This window comes from Vipera ursinii (assembly GCF_947247035.1).
Source record: "Vipera ursinii genome assembly, chromosome: 6".
NCBI classification, from domain to species: Eukaryota; Metazoa; Chordata; class Lepidosauria; order Squamata; family Viperidae; genus Vipera; species Vipera ursinii.
In genome coordinates this window covers 34,565,761-34,584,213 of record NC_139515.1, presented here as the reverse complement: position 1 = coordinate 34,584,213, position 18,453 = coordinate 34,565,761, and the positions used below count along the sequence as shown (strand labels likewise).

At 36.9% G+C, this 18,453-nt stretch overlaps 1 protein-coding gene across 1 annotated transcript in view; it reads right to left on the bottom strand.

Annotated features, from left to right (window-relative positions):
• The window catches only part of NRCAM (neuronal cell adhesion molecule), a gene marked incomplete at its 3' end in the record, with an annotated part of 181,743 nt that overhangs the window by 16,849 nt on the left and 146,441 nt on the right, over positions 1-18,453 (bottom strand). The window contains exons 23-24 of the mRNA XM_083365234.1: positions 8,164-8,295; positions 7,498-7,576 (exon numbers count right to left, since the gene is read on the bottom strand). Of these exons, the coding sequence (XP_083221360.1) occupies positions 7,498-7,576; positions 8,164-8,295 (211 nt within the window). The remainder of the gene's footprint in view (positions 1-7,497; positions 7,577-8,163; positions 8,296-18,453) is intronic.

Genomic DNA, 18,453 nt, shown 5'->3' with positions numbered 1-18,453 from the left:
CAGCCTGAAAAGAGTCTGGATCATTTGCTTTTTCCTGGTTACCCAAGAAGCTGTGTAGTATCACTTCTCAACAACTGTCCCCCAAAAGGAAAGATTGGAAACTGGATTAAAATTGTCCAGTACTATTGAACAAGGATGACTTCTTGAGGAGTGGATGGATCATAACTTTCTTCAAACAGGTGGAACTACCCTATCTTTCAAAGAAACTTTCTCCACTGTTTCAACCCAATTATTTTCCAACTTATGCTACTCCATGCTACTGTTACAAATAGCAGCATATATGCATTTATTTTATAATTTCACCATATTAAAAAGGAAATGTTTACTAATAGAATTTTTTTAAAAAAAGCAAAACAACCTTGAAATCTCATGTTAAAATTGAAGATGAGAATTCCTTCCTTGATACTGTGAGCCACTGGTTGCAGTATTCACATATTGCGCTAAGCCATAATATTATTTTCCTGTTTGTGGCAGAATGTTATTGTGAACCTAGCCAATGATGATTTATTCAGCAAACTAGTGTTAAACAAATCAAGCTGGGTAAATATCTAGCGCGAAATCTTGGGCTACAATGGATCAAAATACATCATGTCATCAAATTCTACAACCCCTCCCCCAAAAAAAACTAGTAAATGCTATTTAGTTATTGAACTTGAAAAATAATACTTAAAAGTATCACCATGTGTTATATCTTAAGGTTGCAATTTACAATTGGAAGGTACGTATCAGAGACAAACAATGTATGTTTGTGATCCAATATGGGGAAAGGGATATGATCAAGAAAAACAAATACTGAAACAGAGTATTTTGACATGGCATAGCAGCGAGATGTGGTAGTAAGGCAACATAGGTCTTGGAAGCTTACTTTTACTGCTGAGCCAGCTGACTATAGGTAGTCCATCTTTACCTTCCATTCATTCAGTAACCATTTTAAATTACACTAATCTGAAAAAATGGCCTTATGACCTGTGAACAAAGTTATAGCTGTTGTAGTACCTCCGTGGTCATGCAATCAAAAATTGGGTTCTTTTTATCCATCCAAAGATACAATTTGTTCCAAATTCTATAATAGTCTGATTGATCTTTATTCTTTAATTCCAAAGTTAATCTGTCCATTTCAGCGCAATCCCAAATTTTCCTAATAAAGGTCTCTATTAGGTTTTACAGACTAGCTCACTGTTTTAAATATTGTGGTATTTCACCGATTTGTAATCTAAGTGTATTTAAGTGTATTTTTGATGTACATATATACATGTATATATATATATATTTAAACATTGTAGACAAAAAGGTTTGTCAGCTCGCTGGTACTGTGTCCAATGTTTTTAAATAATAAATTTAATTAAAAAAAAAAAATTGGGTTCTTGGCAGCCTGCCTGCATTTATAACCTCAGGGGCATTACAGCTCCCCAACCCCGCCCCAGCTACACTTTTGGCTGCCTTGCAGTGGCAGCAGAACTAGACTGGACTGTCTCAGGGTGTTCAGCAATCCCAGTCAGCCAACTGCCACCGACCCAAGGCTCTACTTACAGTAGTGGCCAAAATTGTGGAAACCTTTTAGGAAAAGTGTGCAGTAGAAATGCCACCTTTGGTTAAGTTTCCATCAATTTTTCTTCTAATTTTTTTATAACTGTAGCCTTGTTCACTTAATAATACTATTTTGCATCGCTTTCTGGACAACCAGTCAACTCTTTGCATCATTATTTTACAGTAGTGGCCAAAATTGTGGAAACCTTTTGGGAAAAGTGTATTTTTGAGGTTTGATGGCTAATAACACCAATTTTTGGGGGGAGTAGTATCATAAAATTATATATCAATGGAAAGATAATTTAATCAAGAATGTAATTCAACAAAGTTTGTTCAATTATCTGTACTGTATTCTATGAAAACATATATAGCCAAATAACCAGAAAAAGGAAGCACAACTTGTTTAGGTTGATATTAAGTAGCTTTCCTTAATCTGATTGTAGCCAATGAGCATGAGTGTTATAGAGCCCATCAGGTGTCATCTTGTTTTGGCAATGAGCCAATTAGATCACAGTAGGATTCAGTATTGAAGCTGAGAGGAGAACATTTGTCAGTGTGTTATGTGATCACTATCAAGTTGGTTGGGTTTTTTTGTGTTCTTTCATTTAGTGAGCTTGTAAAACGTAATAAAATTAAAGTAATGGTGCAAAGAGTTGACTGATTGCCCAGAAAGTGATGTAAAATAGTGTTATTAAGTGAACAAGGCCAATTAGAAGAAAAATTGGTGGAAACTTAACCAAAGGTGGCATTTCTACTGCACACTTTTCCCAAAAAGTTTCCACAGTTTTGGCCACTATTGTAATTTTATTACGTTTTACAACCTCAAAAATACACTTTTCCCAAAAGGTTTCCACAATTTTGGCCACTACTGTAAGACCTGCTTCCACTGACAAATGCTGCTTCAAGCCCCATACCATCCATAAACCCTTAATTTCCCATACCGCCCTGCACTCCGCCCTGCTGGGGCCCAATTACCTTTGCTGGTTTTCTCTAGTTGCTGACAGTCATGTCCAGCTTGTATGAGGCAGCTACTAGCTCAGACGTTGCACCAGTACAGTTACTGTACTATAATTCCATATAGCTGCTATGAAAAACAACAAATGTTGTCCAACACAAATGCAATCTATCCATAACCCTAAGGTTTTTTTTCTTCTTTCTTTCCCGTTATTGTGGTTTTCATGTATTATGGGGAAATTGATATATTTTTATGTATTAAAGCTGGTCTATGATTGTGATGAAGTTTATATTACTAATCTCAGACTATCAATCAACCTATTTCTCCTCTGACCATTTAAAAAAGAGATGGAATTACAATTTTAGTAGTCTAAGGATGTCTGTCTTCCCCATTAGACCATTTAGACATTACTTTGGCAAAAACAAGGTCTGCTTCAATAAATATTGCATTTTTATTGCATGGGAAATGATTCTTAAGTAATGGGAAAAAGTTCAAAATACTGGAACTCTTGGGAAAAATTGTAAGAAAATAAAGAGGTTTTTTCCAGTCAAATTTAATTTTCCAATTTAATCTACAGTTCTGGGATTTCCTAGTGATAGGTCATCCAAATACTAAGAGGACTGACATTGCTTTAAGGAATAAGCCAGGGTCAGCCAGATGCTTAGTGTTTACAACTAATCAATATACAATATATACTATCAAATAATTATTAATTTAAAGCTGAAAAAATACACTGAATTATAAATAAAAGATAAACATTTCAATTGCATTGCAGGAAATGCAAAACCAACATAATATAACTGTTTAATAATTCTGACCCCTTCATGAATTACTGTCTTGTCGTGGCGAAGGGGCCTGCGTAATTCAATGAAGCGATGAGCTATGCCGTGCAGGGCCACCCAAGATGGAAAGGTCATAGCAGAAAGTTCTGACAAAACGTGATCCACTGGAGAAGGAAATGGCAACCCACTCCAGTATCTTTGCCATGAAAACCCTATGGACAGTACCAAAAGGCAAAACGATATGACGCTGGAAGATGAGCCCCTCAGGTCGGAAGGCATCCAATATGCTACTGGGGAAGAGCAGAGGGCTAGTACTAGTAGCGCCAGAAAGAATGAAGCAACTGGGTCAAAGCCAAAGGGACGCTCAGCTGTGGATATGTCTGGTGGTGAAAGGAAAGTCTGATGCTGTAAAGATTTTTTCTCCATAGGAACCTGGAATGTAAGATCCATGAATCAAGGAAAGCTGGATGTGATCAAACAAGAGATGACAAGACTGAACATCGACATCTTAGGAATCAGCGAACTAAAATGGACAGGAATAGGTGAATTTAATTCAGATGACCATCAGGTATACTACTGCGGGCAAGAATCCCTCAGAAGAAATGGAGTAGCCTTCATAGTCAATAAAAGAGTAGGAAAAGCAATACTGGGATACAATCCCCAAAATGACAGAATGATCTCAGTTCAAATCCAAGGCAAACCATTCAATATCACAGTAGTCCAAGTCTATGCCCCAACCACCAATGCTGAAGAGGATGAAATTGACCGGTTCTATGAAGCCCTACAGCACCTTATAGAACTAACACCAAAAAATGATGTCCTTATCATCATGGGGGATTGGAATGCTAAAGTAGGAAGCCAAAAGATAACCGGAATAACAGGCAAGTTTGGCCTTGGGGTACAAAATGAAGCAGGGCACAGGCTGATAGAATTTTGTCAAGAGAATATGATGGTCATAGCAAACACTCTTTTCCAACAACCCAAGAGACGGCTCTACACATGGACATCACCAGACGGTCAACACAGAAATCAGATTGACTATATGCTCTGCAGCCAAAGATGGAGAAGCTCTATACAGTCAGTAAAAACAAGACCAGGAGCTGACTGTGGCTCAGACCATGAGCTTCTCATTGCAAAGTTTAGGCTTAAACTGAAGAAAGTAGGGAAAAGCACTAGGCCACTCAGGTATGAATTAAATCATATCCCTGTTGAATATACAGTAGAGGTGACAAATAGATTTAAGGAATTAGATCTGATAGACAGAGTGCCTGAAGAACTATGGATGGAGGTTCGCAACATTGTACAACAGGTAGCAACCAAAACCATCCCAAAGAAAAAGAAATGCAAGAAAGCAAAATGGTTGTCTGAGGAAGCTTTGCAAATAACTGAGGACAGGAGGGAAGCGAAAGGCAAGGGAGAAAAAGAAAGATACACCCAACTGAATGCAGAATTCCAGAGAATAGCTAGAAGAGATAAGAATGCCTTCTTAAATGAACAGTGCAAAGAAATAGAAGAAAACAATAGAATAGGGAGGGCCAGAGATCTCTTCAAGAAAATTGGAGAGATGAAGGGAACGTTTAATGCAAAAATGGGCATGATAAAGGACCAAAATGGCAGGGACCTAACAGAGGCAGAAGAGATTAAGAAGAGGTGGCAAAATTACATAGAAGAACTATACAAGAATGAGCTTAACGTCCCTGATAATCACAATGAGGTGGTCAATGACCTCGAGCCAGACATCCTAGAATGTGAAGTTAAGTGGGCCTTAGAAAAGCTGAGCAACAACAAAGCTAGTGGAGGTGACAGTATTCCAGCTGACTATTCAAAATCTTAAAAGACAATGCAGTAAAAGTGCTACACTCAATTTGCCAGCAAATTTGGAAAACTCAACAGTGGCCACAGGATTGGAAAAGATCAGTTTACATTCCAATTCCAAAGAAAAGCAGTGCCAAAGAATGTTCAAACTATCGCACCATTGCACTCATTTCTCATGCTAGTAAAGTTATGCTTAAAATCCTACAAGCTAGACTCCAGCAGTACAGTATGTGGATCGAGAACTACCAGAAGTACAGGCAGGATTTCGAAGAGGCAGAGGAACTAGAGATCAAATTGCCAACATACGCTGGATCATGGAGAAAGCTAGAGAGTTCCAGAAAAACATCTACTTCTGCTTCATTGACTATGCTAAAGCCTTTTATTGTGTGGCAAGTTCTTAAAGAGATGGGTGTACCAGACCATCTTATTTGTCTCTTGAGAAACCTATATGTGGGCCAAGAAGCAACAGTGAGAACTGGACATGGAACCACTGATTGGTTCAAAATTGGGAAACGAGTCCGGCAAGGCTGTATACTGTCGCCCTGCCTATTTAACTTATATGCAGAGCACATCATGAGAAAGGCAGGGCTAGATGAATCAAAAGTTGGAATTAAGATTGCCGGAAGAAATATCAACAACCTAAGATATGCAGATGATACCACTCTAATGGCAGAAAGTGAAGAGGAACTAAAGAGCCTCTTGTTGCAGGTGAAGAAGGAGAGTGCAAAACTTGGGTTGAAACTTAACATTAAAAAAAACCAAGACCATGGCATCCAGCCCCCTCAATTCCTGGCAAATAGATGGGGAAGAAATGGAGGTAGTGACAGATTTTATTTTCCTGGGCTCCAAGATCACTGCAGATGGGGACTGTAGCCAAGAAATTAAAAGACACTTGCTCCTAGGGAGGAAAGCCATGGCAAATCTAGACAGCAGAGATATCACCCTGTCAACAAAAGTGTGTATAGTCAAGGCTATGGTCTTCCCAGTTGCAATGTATGACAGTGAAAGTTGGACCATAAGAAAGGCTGAGCGCTAAAGAATTGAGGCCTTTGAACTGTGGTGCTGGAGAAGACTCCTGCAAGTCCCTTGGACTGCAAGGCGATCAAACCGGTCAGTCCTAGAGGAGATCAACCCTGACTGCTCTTTAGAAGGCCAGATTCTAAAGCTAAAACTCAAATACTTTGGCCACCTAATGAGAAGGAAGGACTCACTAGAGAAGAGCCTAATGCTGGGAAAGATTGAGGGCAAGAGAAGAAGGGGACGACAGAGAATGAGGTGGCTGGATGGAGTCACTGAAGCAGTAGGTGTGAGCTTAAATGGACTCCAGAAGATGGTAGAGGACAGGAAGGCCTGGAGGAACGTTGTCCATAGGGTCGCGATGTGTCGGACATGACTTTGCAGCTAACAACAACAAAATAATTCTGATTTAACTAAACTTGCTATTTTGAAAAGATCAAATGTTCTGCAAATTAAATTATATATTATTAATACTATAAGTAGCTTCCGTCAATGAATTTATGGGGAAGGCATGTATTTATATATTTTTTGTTTTTGATAGAATAGATTTGAAGACAGACAACACATTTCATCTAGACTGATGATTTTCATATATGTTGAGTTGCATGCATGATATAATGTTAACTTTTATTACTTTCAAACAAAATACATGCTTATTCCAAGGCAAATATCAAGTATTTTTTTACTACAAACTATAAATTTAGTTTAGGACATTTAGATAACATTTATATATTTTTCTTTATAAATAGAAGAGATGAATGTATCAATTTCTGCCCGAAGTCACATTGAAAGCACATTTACCAAATATAATGAAGTAAAATGCTGAATCCAAATTTGTTTAAGTACTGGATTTTTAATATAATAATTTGGATCTGGATTTTATGATTATAATGTATATGCTCAAGATTTTTCAGTCATTTTCTGGTCTTTTATGGAGGGCTAAGGCCAGGATAAACATAATATATTTCTGCATAAACACATGAATAATTGCAGCAAGAATGATATAAAGATATGGTAAAAAATAAAGTGACCAGCTAAAAGTTAGCAAATGCAAAACTCTACTACTTCTATTCATTTGAATAAATTTGTATATTAATAGTAATACTCAAGTGTATTCCTATTATCTATGCTTTGTCATAATACCACTGCTATGCAAGCTGAATTATTTGCTAAAATTAAATAAATTATTAAATGTCTGATAATTTAACATATTGATTTATATATTTTGTATCTGGACTGAAAAGTCATTTAGTAAAACAGTCAGCATCTAAAATGTTCATATGGCATCATATCTGAAGATGGTGGATGATAAACTCTTAAGTTAAATGATTTGAATAGAAAGTCTTAAGATTATTATCTTCAAATCCAAGATAGTATGATTAATAAGAAAAATAGTAATACCTGTATTCACCAAGAGTTCCATCATCTTCTTTCATAGGTTGTATTTCTGGATCGCCATGTGCATCTTCTTTTTCTTTCACTAAAATATGCAAAATTGGACCTTTAAAGATGCCATACATATATGTTAACAAACACTTAACACATATCTCCCTTGCTTCTCAGCTAACAAAGTGAGAAAGAGCCAGTGGCCTAATGGTTAGAATAATTGCCTAATGTGCAATCGGCCCAGGTTCGAATCTCAGAAGGGTATGGCTGACTGATGAGAACAAATAAGTTTGAAATGATCATATCTGTCTCCCTTTAATTCTTTGTTAGCAATCACTGCATTGCTTAGTAATGAAATTACAACAGTTCAAGACTGTTGTTAAATCATAGTCCATGTGAATATGATTTCGGACTACCTACTGGCTTCTCCATTGCTTTTCTCAGAATCTCACACACTTAACTGTGATGGCCAGAACTCCAAGAAACTGTCCTGCCCCCCCCCCCCCACTAACATTGAATAGTTGCTAAATGAATGGTTGTAACCTGAAGACTACCAGTAATAAAGTCAAGCATACTTATTCCTTATATTTTGAATCTTAGCAGCAGTAGTAGAAATATTAAATTTAAATAAAAATGAACATTTTCTTTTTAAAAAATTAAATCAGAAGATCCAAAACTTACCTGGGTATTTTCCACCTTTATTTCTCTTTATGAAACAAATAATGAGCAAAATCAAGATGAGAAGAGCAACTGCACACATAAGACCAATGAACCATCCTTGAGTAGCAATGTCAACTTGCCGACTTGCCTTTGCTAAGAATGAAAAAGAGGCATTTATTCGTACCAGTTCTGCATTCTTATGAATTAATTTACATCACAATTATAAACAATATATTTTGGTCTTTTAAAAACATTTGATAATTTGGTAGTATTGTTGAATTGTAGATATTTGCATTTAAAATACTAAATGTGTAAAAATAAGTATCCTCTCCCCTTATACTTGCCCTATTTTTCTAATAAAAACATTTGTGGCAGTGGTTTGAGAATTGTCCTTTGACCCATAGTTGAATGTACAAATAATTACCCTGGAAATTTTCTCAAACATTTTAAAGGAGCTTTCTTCATGCACTAAATAAGGAAATGTATGTAGTCAGTTTCCTTTCTGCTCAGAAATCTATGGTTTAGAGGCAATTTAATTCATTTAATAGAACCAGTTGCACTAAATTTACTTTCATGTAAAAGAGTACAATAGAATTTCTAATATAGTTATAATATTTATGAATTGTTCATATTTATGCATTTGGAAAAGGGATATCATATTTTTATAGAATACAAAGAGAACAAAATGTTTTTTTGAGAAAAAATGGTTTGTCTTTTAAAACGCAAACTTTAAATAGCATAATATGAACAAGGAATGTTTAATAGGTTAGAGCTATTTGAGCTTTTCCAAACATGCAGTTAAAAATACAATGTCAGGAATTAAAGGAAGACATATACATTTTACATTCAAATGCAGTATGTAATGCCATGCCAACTATGGAAAACAATACATGCTTAACATATACTGTACTAATATATAAGCTACAATAACAACTTACACAGCTTCCAGTTTTTTATTTCTGTATATTCTGATAAAGACGTATAGAGTTCTATAAGCCACTACTATTTAAATTGCATAACTATGTGCACTACATATATAGACTGCTTCAAATCCATAGAGTATTCTCTCTGAAAAATACAAAAGCTGCTAATACAGGCGAGTCATATGAATTTATTCTACTGTACTTAAATCAAATCATTGCTAAAGTAAATGTTAAACAGAAATACTTTCAGAAGCCATAGAATGGTTTTTTCCTGTTAAGAGTTAAGGAAATAGCTGTTTGTTTAGATTCAGAATCAGAGTTGAATGTTGGTGAAAAGATTCTACTACCGAAGAGAGGTAGGACTGATTCCTATTGATTCTTTCCTATTAGTCAACCTCCTCTGCAACAGTTTATCTTCCTCTGGTATAATAATATGGTTTGACTAGAGAGGGAATGGCCCGTAAAACACTCCTGTCACTTCCACTTTCCAATAATAAAACTTTGGGGGGGGGGGAAAACCCTCAAATTTATGCAAATTTCAGAGAAAGAATGTGTTTGAGGAAGACGGGAAGATTCTTGAACTTCTATTTTATTGTCATGAAATACATCTACAAAATTCAAATGAAGATTTAAAAAAAATGAGTGGGTTTAGCTAGATATCAGTCAGTTCTAATCAACAAGGAAAATGTGATATCCAAATTATTGTAATTTAAAGGAGCTTGGATTTTATATAATTTGATACATACAGAACTGACAGAATCTAAGGCTTTTGTATAGCTGAGATACTATTGAATCCTTCCAAGGCTTAGATTTTTGATGGGTTTAGGGAAAAATAAGTTTTTTAAAAATGTGCCAAGCCTATTCAAATATTTAGAGGAATACTGCCATGATAATTCCAATGTTGGCTTATTGATCCTTGTCACCCAGCCACTCTTTCAAATTTCCTCTCTATTTTCCATCCTGTAAGTTGGACATCTGTAACAGTGTTAACAGAGTACAAAGAGTTTGGGGAGTTGTATTGTCATGCAGAAAAAAATACCCAAACATATTAAATAGTATTTCAAGAATAAAAATGCTGTGAGGTAAAGAGGGTTCAGAAATTTTTATCTACAATGACATGTTTCAGCTTATAAAGTTATCTATAAGTTATAAGCCTTGGATCTAACCCAATACTTGAAATAATATTTAGATGTTGAATGCAAGGGTTTTTCTCATGCCAGGTTTTTTTTTTGCAAACAGAAGAAACATTAATTGCAGAACAGCATGTCAGGACCCACCCCAAACCACGTCTTAGGAAGACAAAAACTCTTGGAGTCAGTTCTAGTCCAAAAGGAATCTTTACTAGGACATGCTCGGTTGTGGGAATACAAGACAGGACTTAGTATTGTTTTACAAATTGAAATTTTATAAAGGGTACCTGGTTCAACCCCCCTTCCCTCAACCCCATTTGGTCAGCCCCCATCCTTCTACTTCGTGTCATCCCTTTTGTGGGGAAAAAAAGGAACTTCGAATCTTTATGGTTATTGCCTTCTTCCTCTCCAGAATTAAAAGAAAACACAAGCCAGATACCTTCTTCTCTAACCCTCCCTTTTGATCCCCCCAGTTCAAAAGGTTTCCTTGGTCTTTGAAATAACCTAAGGCAGGCTGAATCCACATATGCTCCTCCTTCCTCGGGAGATGGCAGAATCCATATGGGGGGAGATAATGTTTTAAACATACATTTATGAATGTGATATAAATGGATTCTGACACAGCATCTTGCATTTCTCTTCACATATCAAACAACCAACATACATTGCTACGAGCACATGAAGCTACTGATCTAAAACATCATTTAAGTTAGGGGTGTTGGACCATTCCTGATACCGTAGTTTCCGGCGTATAAGACTACTTTTTAACCCATGAAAATCTTCTCAAAAGTCAGGGGTCATCTTATACGCCGGGTGCTGAAAATTTACGGACAGGGCTGGCTGGAAAACCTGGAGCGGATCTCCCATTTAGTCTGCGCAGGGAAAGCGGGACCAATTGGAGAAGAAGCTGCAGTCTGTGATTTTTTACAGGCTGGGGTCTGGGCGTCTTTTCTTCTAAAGTTGAAGACCAGCTGTAGTATATCCCAACTTGAAAGGCAGGTGGGGAAGCCAGCAGCCAGAGCAGTGGCTTAGCTCTAAGGACACATTTGACTCAGGAACTGGGCGGGCTGGCTGGAAAAACTGGAGCGGATCTCCCATTTGGTCTTTTTTTAAAAAATCCCATTTATATCCTGCCCTTCTCTGAAGACTCAGGGTGGCTTACAATTTAAAGCACAAATCAATGTGCTTAGCAATAGCCTTCATTCTGTGTATATGCCTGTTTATTAGGGCTTTCACCCCCGCCCCCCAAGCAGCATTATTACAAAGTCAGCTTATTGCCCCCAACAATCTGGGTCCTCATTTTACCTACCTCGGAAGGATGGAAAGCTGAGTCAACCTTGAGCCTGGTGGGATGCGAACCTGCACTAATTGCAGGCAGCTTGTGTTACTTAAGGCTCTGCGCAGGGAAAGCTTTAGAGTGAATTAGGAAAAGTGAAAAAGTGAATTAGGAAAATAGGGAATGGTTGCTGGAATCAGGGGCTGCCACAAAGAAGAGGGAGTCAAGCTATTCTCCAAAGCACCTGAAAGCAGGACAAGAAGTAACGGATGGAAACTAATCAAGGAGAGAAGCAACCTAGAACTAAGGAGAAACTTCCTGACAGAACAATTAACCAGTGGAACAACCTGCCTCCAGAAGTGGTGAACACTGGAAGTTTTTAAGAAGAGACTGGACAGCCATTTGTCTGAAATGGTATAGGGTTTCCTGCCTTAGCAGGGGGTTGGACTAGACTACTTCTTCTTCTTCTTCTTCTTCTTCTTCTTCTTCTTCTTCTTCTTCTTCTTCTTCTTCTTCTTCTTCTTCTTCTTCTTCTTCTTCTTCTTCCTTCTTCTTCTTCTTTTTATATTATTATTATTATTATTATTATTATTATTATTATTATTATTATTATTATTATTATTATTATTATTATTATATCCACTTGCACTGTTTTATGTTTACATGTTTGATGACAAACAGCCTTATGTTTATAAGTGACAGTTTTCCTACTAAGCACCTGCATGTCATAAGCATTTGAATTAAAATTACCATATTAAAATCAAATCTGATGTTTTTTAATTTTTATTTGGTGTGCGTTGGAAGAGGGGTAGTCTTATACGGTGAGTATAGCCCAAACCCTATAATTTAACAGGAAATGTAGGGGGTCGTCTTATATGCCCAGTCGTCTTATACGCCGGAAAATATGGTAATTTATTTTACAAAATTAAATTTAGAGATATAATTCCATTTATAAAAACCAGTGTCCACGCAGTATAATGCTATGAAATAGTGAGTGAATGAAAATATTTCAACACTATGTACTACAATACATTTCTGTTAATTACATGTTTTTCAGCAGAGGTGGGCAACTTGCCAGATGATGAAGCTCTTAATTCAGTTTTCTATCAATTGTCTTAACCTGCAATTTAGGGACAGAGCAAAAGCCAGACAGAAAGAGGAAAGAGTCAAGTATCAAACAGAATAAAATTGAATGGGTGGATAATCTGACACCCTTTTGCCACTGGTTCCATCCATGGCTTGTGACTATCAACATACAGTCCTGCAGATTACTGCAGGACATACAATAAAAAAATATTGCTCCCTAATGCTTTTTGAGAGTATGTGACACTGAACAAATGCCATTCAAATATTTCTCATATGTTCTATATGAGTGTCTAAATATTATGTTGCAACATACAGTATGTAAAAAACTGACATACAATGACACAATAAAGACTTTGAACAAAATATTCAATACTATATACACTATTTACATTCAATGAACATTACATTTTGTAGAGGTTTTGCATACCCCACCATTAGAAAAAACTGCTAGTAGTGTTTAACTTATTCAAACTTGACTATTTTCAAACATTGCTGTATTTCATCATGAAGAAAAAGCATACTATATAGAAAAAATATTAGAAAGCATCGTTGAAAAAGGAGACATGAGAACTATGTCTTTTCTCAAAATGAATGGCATGGATACCCATTGTGTGAACAAAAACGAGTTGATGTAGTTTTGAGTTACAAATTTTAAAGAGGCAAAAAAAGACATTAAAATATGTGAAGAAAATATGATACGATTTTGAAATGCCAGCACTTAATATATCACAATTCTGAATGGAAAGCAGAATTGCACATTGTGCCTCACCTGGACCTGTCTCAAACACAGTCTCTGAGCTCCTAAAACCAGAAAGACCCTCAGCACCAACTCGGACTTTATATGATGTTCCTCGTGTTAATCCTTTTAAGAGAAAGAAGCTCCGAGAACCATTAACACTTTCTTTTTTCAATTCTTCTTTGCCTATAAATTTTTTTTAGGAACACAGCATTTGTATTCATTCATTTATGGTGAGATATCTTGGCACTTTGTGATAGTTCAGGTACTGATCTTTAAAATATTTTTTCTTAAGACAGAGCATTGAGAGAACTACTGTATGTTCTAAATATTTTATTCTTCATGCTATTCTGCTCAAAATTGCACGAAGAAGCAATTGGATGGGATAATAATTTTAAAGCATCTTTTGTGTATTATAATAGATAACATTTTCTATTTATTTTGTTATACTTTACATCAATTATGCTTACCAAGAATGGAATCACAATTAAAAGGACAGATTCTCAATCAACTTTTATAAACTATAGGTTTGTCTAAGTTCTTCCTTTTCTTTATTAACCACAAAAATAAGCTTGCATCTTATTTGGAACTGCTAAAAAGCTGAAGTTTTATGCAAAGGTGTACCCACTAGGAACCATTTCCTCACATGGAAACTGGCAGATAAATAGTGAGGCAGCAATTATATATAACTTCCTCAGAATATCACAAGTGAAGGAATACCAAACTACAGATACTCACAAGTATTTCAGCATGCCTTAGTTAAATGTAGTTTAAAATATACACTGCTTGTACACAGAATGTATTCCACAGTGAGCAGTTTTGCATGTTGCTAACCAAACCATACTAGGAAAATTCTATTCATACAGGTGAAACTCGAAAAATTAGAATATCGTGCAAAAGTTCCTTTATTTCAGTAATGCAACTTAAAAGGGGAAACTAATATATGAGATAGACTCATTTCATGCAAAGCAAGATAGTTCAAGATTTGTCATAATTGTGATGATTATGGCGTACACCTCATGAAAACCCCAAATCCACAATCTCAGAAAATTAGAATATTGTGAAAAGGTGCAATATTCTAGGCTCAAAGTGTCCCACTCTAATCAGCTAATTAAGCCATAACACCTGCAAAGGGTTCCTGAGCCTTTAAATGGTCTCTCAGTCTGGTTCAGTAGGAATCACAATCATGGGGAAGACTGCTGACCTGACAGTTGTGCAGAAAACCATCATTGACACCCTCCATAAGGAGGGAAAGCCTCAAAAGGTAATTGCAAAAGAATTTGGATGTTCCCAAAGTGCTGTATCAAAGCACATTAATAGAAAGTTATGTGGGAGGGAAAAGTGTGGAAGAAAAAGGTGCACAAGCAGCAGGGATGACCGCAGCCTGGAGAGGATTGTCAGGAAAAGGCCATTCAAAAGTGTTGGGGACTTTCATAAAGAGTGGACTGAGGCTGCAGTCAGTGCATCAAGAGCCACCACACACAGACGGATCCTGGACATGGGCTTCAAATGTTATATTCCTCTTCTCAGAGCCACTCCTGAACAACAAACAATGTCAGAAGCGTCTTACCTGGGCTAAAGAAAAACAGACCTGGTCTGTTGCTCAGTGGTCCAAAGTCCTCAACTTTTGCATCTCATTTGGAAACCAAGGACCCAGAGTCTGGAGGAAGAATGGACAGGCACACACTGCAAGATGCTTGAAGTCCAGTGTGAAGTTTCCACAGTCTGTGTTGATTTGGGGAGCCATGTCATCTGCTGGTGTTGGTCCACTCTGCTTCATTAAGTCCAGGGTCAACACAGTTGTCTACCAGGAGATTTTGGAGTACTTCATGCTTCCTTTCGCAGACAAGCTTTATGGGGATTCTGACTTCATTTTCCAGCAGGACTTGGCACCTGCCCACACTGCCAAAAGCACCAAAACCTGGTTCAATGACCGTGGGATTACTGTGCTTGATTGGCCAGCAAACTCACCTGACCTGAACCCCATAGAGAATCTATGGGGCATTGCCAAGAGAAAGATGAGAGACATGAGACCGAACAATGCAGAAGAGCTGAAGGCCGCTATTGAAGCATCCTGGTCTTCCATAATACCTCAGCAGTGCCACAGGCTGATAGCTTCCATGCCACGCCGCATTGAGGCAGTAATTGCTGCAAAAGGGGCCCAAACCAAGTACTGAGTACATATGCATGCTTATACTTTTCAGAGGTCCGATATTGTTCTATGTACACTCCTTGTTTTATTGATTGCATGTAATATTTTAATTTTCTGAGATTGTGGATTTGGGGTTTTCATGAGCTGTACGCCATAATCATCATAATTATGACAAATCATGGCTTGAACTATCTTGCTTTGCATGTAATGAGTCTATCTCATATATTAGTTTCCCCTTTTAAGTTACATTACTGAAATAAATGAACTTTTGCACAATATTCTAATTTTTCGAGTTTCACCTGTATGTTCCACGTATATTTATTTGAATCAAAAAATACTAGTTTAAAAGGAGCAAACATTCCTTTCACAATCCAAAAGCTATGTATTCATGGGGCAAATAATCTGCTAATTTCTGAAGAGAAAGAAAGAATTAATTCAGTCTGTTTTGTTGTTTCTTTACCATTAAAATGTCTTGTAGGGACACAGGGAAGCTGTGTCAAACAAGACTATTAAAATTTTAGTAAGTGCTTTTGGCAGAAATCCTAAGATAATACAAAAAGCCAATGTTCTATGTACTGAGTTAAACACAAGTTACTTCCACAAAATCTGACCCCTTAAATCTGTGCCCTAAAAACCAGAAATAATTTTAGAAAAGCAAATCAATACTGGATCCTTTTCTATTATTATAATACATTTAAAAGAATTCAATGAAATGTCTTCTTACTGCCTGCCACACCATATTCAACATAAATGTTCTCATGAACTGGACCCTCATATTCCCAACTGATATTGGCATATGTTTCAGCAGCTGCTATTGTAACGTTTTTTATCCTTAGATACACTGGCTGCACTGAATATACAAGAAAAAAAGAGCAAATTATTAAAGGCTGCATGTATTCAATGCTGTCTAACTTCATTTATCTGAGTTTCACAAAATAGAATGGGTAAAACAATTTATTGTGAATTCTTATGTTTAGAAATTCTGCTTAAACGTAATTAATACTTTTTATCTTATTTCAATTACCAAACATGGTTCTCCTGCAAACAGCATCAAGGAGACAAACTTTCTTTCAGCTCTAAAATGAGCTTATAGATCAGGGGTTCCCAACCAGGGGTGCGAGATGATATTTCAAGGGATGTGAAAACTTGGGTTTTCAAAATTATAGTATAAATGCATAATTTGTTGCCATTATTTCAAACTTTTGTAAGGGGTATAAGACTATATCAGAAGCATTCTAGGGGTGTGGGGTAAAGGTGTTATAGATGGAAGCCTCCAACATAATTTGAAATTATGTGTATGTATATTTGTGTGTGTGCATGCACATGTGCATATTTTATGAACATGTATGTGTACTTACTGGCTGACTCTGGAGTTATATGTGTACTTACGGGCTGACAATGGAATATTCAATGTCCAAAATTTACTTTTTTCCAGTGGACTAGCCTGTACAAAAGCTATGCAACCTTACAAATAATCAAATAATTTGACTGCCTGACATCATTGTGAAACTGATTGTGGTGCAAGGTTTGCCACCAACCATGTTGTGAAGTATGCAGATGATACAACAGTAGGAGGTTTGGTGAACTAGTGTAATAAAAACAGCCTTGTTTTAAATGTAGGAAAAACTAAAGAGATCATTATCGATTTCAAAAAAGGCAGGCACAGCCACATACCTATGTGTATTAATGATTCACCTCTGGAGGTGGTTAACAGCATCATGTTTCTGGGTGTGCAGCTTACAAGTAGGCTAGCTTGGTCACTCAACTGTGAGTCACTGCTGAAGCAGACATAGCAGCATTTGCATTTTTTGCATCGCATGAGAAAAGTATAGCTTCCTTCCCCTGTTCTTACCACTTTCTATAGAGGGACAATCAAGAGCATCCTGTCATATTGCATTACTGTGTAGTTTGGAAGCATTATTGCTTCCGTCAGGAAGGCAGTGCATAGAGTGGTGAGGATGGCAGAAAAGATAATCGGTAGTTCACTTTCTTCTATCCAGGACATAGCATATAACCATTGCTCAAGCAGGATCCACAATATTGTCTGAGACACTGTCACTGTGTAAGAAATTTTATGAATTGGAATAGCCATAGCAACAAACCAGCCAATGAGAACTGTTTTTGATTAAGACACAGTATTGGCAGGGTAAGACATGTGATCCAGCCTAGGTCTGGGCATGTTTTAGTCTTCTCTCTGTGTTGTTCCTTTTCTGATCTCCAAGTTAAGAGTTGTTGATGTTCCCCAGAGCTGAATGAAACTGTATGTATCATGTTTATATATATTTTATAAAGTTTTTCTAAACTATGTCTCCTGCTCATTTTGAATGTGTGCTTATTTTTTGGACTTATTTTTGTGCTGGGTGAGCTGTAAACTCTAACAGACACTACTCATCCTCTTCATGACCTGTTTTCCTTGTTATCTTCTGGGAGGAGGCTTCGTGGTATCTGAAGCACAACATCTAGATTCAGTCACATAATATCAACCTTGTGAACTCTCAAGTTTCTTCTTTCCACTATGTATTGAATAGAATAGAGCTGGAAGGGACCTTGGAGGTCTTCTAGTCCAGTCCCCTGCTCAAGCAGGAGGACCTATACCATCTCAGACAGGTGATTCTCCAGCCTCTTTTTAAAAACTTCCAGCGATGGAGCACCCACGATTTCTGGAGGTAAGTTGTTCCACTGGTTGATTGTCCTCACTGTCAGGAAATTTCTTCTTAATTCCAGGTTGTTTCTCTCTTTGATCAACTTCCACACATTGTTTCTCATCCTTTCCTCTGGTTCTCTGGTGAACAACCTGACCCCCTCTTCTTTGTGGCAGCCCCTCAGATACTGGAACACTGCTATCATGTCTCCCCTACTTCTTTTCTTTAGACTAACCAAACCCAAGTCCTCCAGCCATTCTTCATACATTTTGGTCTCCAGGCCTTTGATCATCTTAATTGCTCTTCTCTGAATTTTTTCCAGACTCTCAACATCTTTTTTGTGATATGATGACCAAAATTGGCTTC